Here is a 4094-nt window from a genome sequence, read left to right on the forward strand (position 1 = left end):
AAAGTGATGTAGGAGCAAGTGGAGTAATGAGTAGGATTCTGTGTTTCCAAATGCAAGTGGAGTAATGAGTAGGATTCTGTGTTTCCAAATGCAAGTGGAGTAATGAGTAGGATTCTGTGTTTCCAAATGCAAGTGGAGTAATGAGTAGGATTCTGTGTTTCCAAATGCAAGTGGAGTAATGACTACGATTCTGTGTTTCCAAATGCAAGTGGAGTAATGAGTAGGATTCTGTGTTTCCAAATGCAAGTGGAGTAATGAGTAGCATTTATATGCCTTCCTAATGAAAACCAGGTAGAAAATTCTAACATTTATTTGAATTGAAAATAGATGTAGGTTTGTGGACGATGCACCACGCTGGCTTGTTTACAAAATGACAAAGCAGCACAGATCACTGTTCCATCTGATTAGGGAGCTCCTCCCCCTTTCACCCGATGACTCACAGATCACTGTTCCATCTGATTAGGGAGCTCCTCCCCCTTTCACCTGATGACGCACAGATCACTGTTCCATCTGATTAGGGAGCTCCTCCCCCTTTCACCTGATGACTCACAGATCACTGTTCCATCTGATTAAGGCTCCTCCCCTTTCACCGATGACTCTGAATCCCTTATTCCATCTGATGGGAGCTCCTCCCCTTTCACCTGATAGCTGGATCACTCATTATCTGATTGAGGCTCTCCCCTTTCACCTGATGACTCACAGATCACTGTTCCATCTTATTAGGGAGCTCCTCCCCCTTTCACCCGATGACTCACAGATCACTGTTCCATCTGATTAGGGAGCTCCTCCCCCTTTCACCCGATGACTCACAGATCACTGTTCCATCTGATTAGGGAGCTCCTCCGCTCACCTGATGACGCACAGATCACTGTTCCATCTGATTAGGGAGCTCCTCCCCCTTTCACCTGATGACCCACAGATCACTGTTCCATCTGATTAGGGAGCTCCTCCCCCTTTCACCCGATGACGTAACAGGTACTGCAGCACAGATCACTGTTCCATCTGATTAGGGAGCTCCTCCCCCTTTCACCTGATGACCCACAGATCACTGCTCCATCTGATTAGGGAGCTCCTCCCCTTTCACCCCTGATGACCACAGATCACTGTTCCATCTGATTAGGAGCTCCTCCCCTTTCACCTGATGTACTGCAGCACAGATCACTGTTCCATCTGATTAGGGAGTTCCTCCCCCTTTCACCTGATGACGCACAGATCACTGTTCCATCTGATTAGGGAGCTCCTCCCCCTTTCCCCTGATGATGTAACAGGTACTGCAGCACAGATCACTGTTCCATCTGATTAGGGAGCTCCTCCCCCTTTCCCCTGATGATGTAACAGGTACTGCAGCACAGATCACTGTTCCATCTGATTAGGGAGCTCATCCCCCTTTCCCCTGATGATGTAACAGGTACTGCAGCACAGATCCACTGTTCCATCTGATTAGGGAGCTCCTCCCCTTTCACCTGATGACCCACAGATCACTGTTCCATCTGATTAGGGGCTCCTCCCCCTTTCACCCTGATGGCGGCACAGATCACTGTTCCATCTGATTAGGGAGCTCCTCCCCTTTCACCTGATGATGCACACATTACCCCTGTCCCCCATACTACCACTGTAGGCCCTAGAACCCCCATATTACCCCCTGTCCCCCCACTACCACTGAAGGCCTAGAACCCCCCATACTACCACTGTGAGCCCTAGGACCCCCCATACTACCCACTGGGAGCCTCAGGACCCCCATACTACCACTGGAGGCCCTAGGACCCCCATACTACCCCTGTGAATCCCTGGAACGCCCCATGCTACCTGTGGACCCTAGGACCCCCATGCTACCACTGGAGGCCCTAGACCCTCCATACTACCACTGTGGGCCCTAGGACCCCCATACTGCCACTGTGGGCCCTGAGACCCCCATGCTACCACTGTGCCTAGAACCTCCCCCATGTCCCCATGCTATGCCACTGTGGGCCCTAGGACCCCCATGCTGCCACTGTGGGCCCTGGGACCCCCATACTACCACTGTGCGCCCCTAGAACCCCCCATACAACCACTGTAGGCCTAGGACCCCCCATGCACTACCACTGTGGGCCTATATTCCCCCCATACTACCACTGTGGGCCCTAGGACCCCCATACTACCACTGTGGGCCCTATAACCCCCATGCCACTGGAGGCCTATAGGACCCCCCCATGCTACCACTGTGGCCCTAGGACCCCCATACACCACTGTGGCCTAGGACCCCATACTACCACTGTGAACCTGGGACCCCCATTAGCTACTACTGTGGGACCTATAACCCCCATGCTACTGCTGGAGGCCTAGGACCCCATGCTGCCACTGTGGGCCTAAGGACCCCATGCCACTTCTGCTGTGGCCCTAGGACCCCATGCTACCACTGTGGGCCCTAGACCCCCATTGCTGCCACTGTGGCCCCTGGGACCCCATGCTGCTGTAGGCCCTAGAACCCCCCATGCTGCCTGTGGGCCCTGGGACCCCCATGCTGCCATGGCTGGGCCCTGGGACCCCCATACTACCGCTGGAGGCCCTAGGACCCCCATGCTACCACTGGGGCCAGGACCCCCACTGCCACTGTGGGCCTAGGACCCCCATACTACTGGATTTCCTAGAGACCCCCATGCTACCCCTGGACCCTAGGACCCCCCATACTGCACTGTGGGACCTAGGACCCCCATACTGCCCCTGTGAGTCCTAGAAACCCCCCATATTGCCCCTGGCCCCCCATGTGCCTGTCCACTGGACCCTAGGACCCCCACTACCTGTGTCCTAGGACCCCCACTGCCTGGACCTAGGACCCCCATGCTACCACTGTGGGACCTAAGACCCCCATAATGCCCTGTGGTCCTAGAAGCCCCCATGTGCCCCCTGTCCCCCACTGCTACCACTGTGGCCTGGACCCCCATGCTGCCATGAATCCTGGGACCCCCCATGCTGCCACTGTGGGCCCTAGGACCCCCATCACTGCCCTGTGGTCCCTAGAACCCCCATCACTGCCCCTGTGACCCTGGAACCCCCATACTGCCACTGGAGGCCTGGGACCCCCATGCTGCCACTGGAGGCCCAGGACCCTCCATGCTGCCACTGGCGGCCCTAGGACCCCCGTACCACTGGAGGTCCCTATGTCCCCCCATGTGCCCCCTGTCCCCCATACTACCACTCATTGCCCCACCACCACCACCTCCACCTCACCACCACCTCCACCACCGCCGCCGCCGTCTCACCACCACCTCCCCTCACTATCTGCCTCCACCTCCTGCCGCCTCCGCCCCGTCTCACCGCCACCTCTCCATCACCACCACACCTCACCGCCCCCCATCTCTGCCACCGCCGCCACCTCCACCTCCGGTCACCGCCACCGCCGCCACCTCTGCCACCACCACCACCATCCTCCACACCACCACCACGGTCGCTCTCCGCCGCCGTCTCGCCGCCTGCCACCACCACCGCCGCACCATCACTTGCCGCCTGCCACCACCGCCTCACCGCCACCTCACGTCTTTATCTCCTGCCACCACCTCACCTGCCTCTCACCACCATCTCACCACCACCGCCACCTCCTGCCCATCACCGTCACTCACCACCGCCGCCACCACCACCGCCACCACCTGCCGCCACCTCCGCGCCGCCGCCGCCCATCACCGTCACCGCCACCACCTGCCTCTCCGCCGCCACCGCCACCCTCCACCATCGCCTCCTGCACCGCCACCGCCTCCGCCACCACCACCTCGCCGTCATCGCCACCGCCACCGCCTGCCGCCGCCGCCGCCCACCGCCGCCGTCATCACCACCACCTCTCCACCACCACCACCACCACCCCCACCACCACCACCTCACCATCGCCTCCTCTCACCTCCCACCACCACCTCCTCCATCACCTCTCACCACCACCACCACCACCTCTCCACCACCACCACCACCTCACCAACACCACCACCTCACCACCACCACCACCTCACCACCACCACCACCACCACCTCACCACCACCATCTCACCACCACCTCCACCACCACCACCACCACCCCACCACGGTCTGTCTGTTACACATCACACTGTAACGGTCTGTCTAGTCTTCTAT

The 4094-nt window shown here is 58.6% G+C and overlaps 1 protein-coding gene across 1 annotated transcript; it reads left to right on the forward strand.

The window, feature by feature from the left end:
• Positions 1 to 2455: 2455 nt before the first annotated feature.
• Positions 2456 to 3795, forward strand: LOC135566094 (uncharacterized; the record flags this gene model as incomplete). The annotated part of the gene is made up of 3 exons (XM_065013981.1): positions 2456 to 2673; positions 2867 to 2957; positions 2998 to 3795. Coding segments are annotated over 3 exons (1107 nt in total), but the record flags the coding sequence as incomplete, so codon positions are not given.
• Positions 3796 to 4094: the final 299 nt, after the last annotated feature.

Source organism: Oncorhynchus nerka, unplaced genomic scaffold (genome assembly GCF_034236695.1).
Source record: "Oncorhynchus nerka isolate Pitt River unplaced genomic scaffold, Oner_Uvic_2.0 unplaced_scaffold_7383, whole genome shotgun sequence".
NCBI classification, from domain to species: Eukaryota; Metazoa; Chordata; class Actinopteri; order Salmoniformes; family Salmonidae; genus Oncorhynchus; species Oncorhynchus nerka.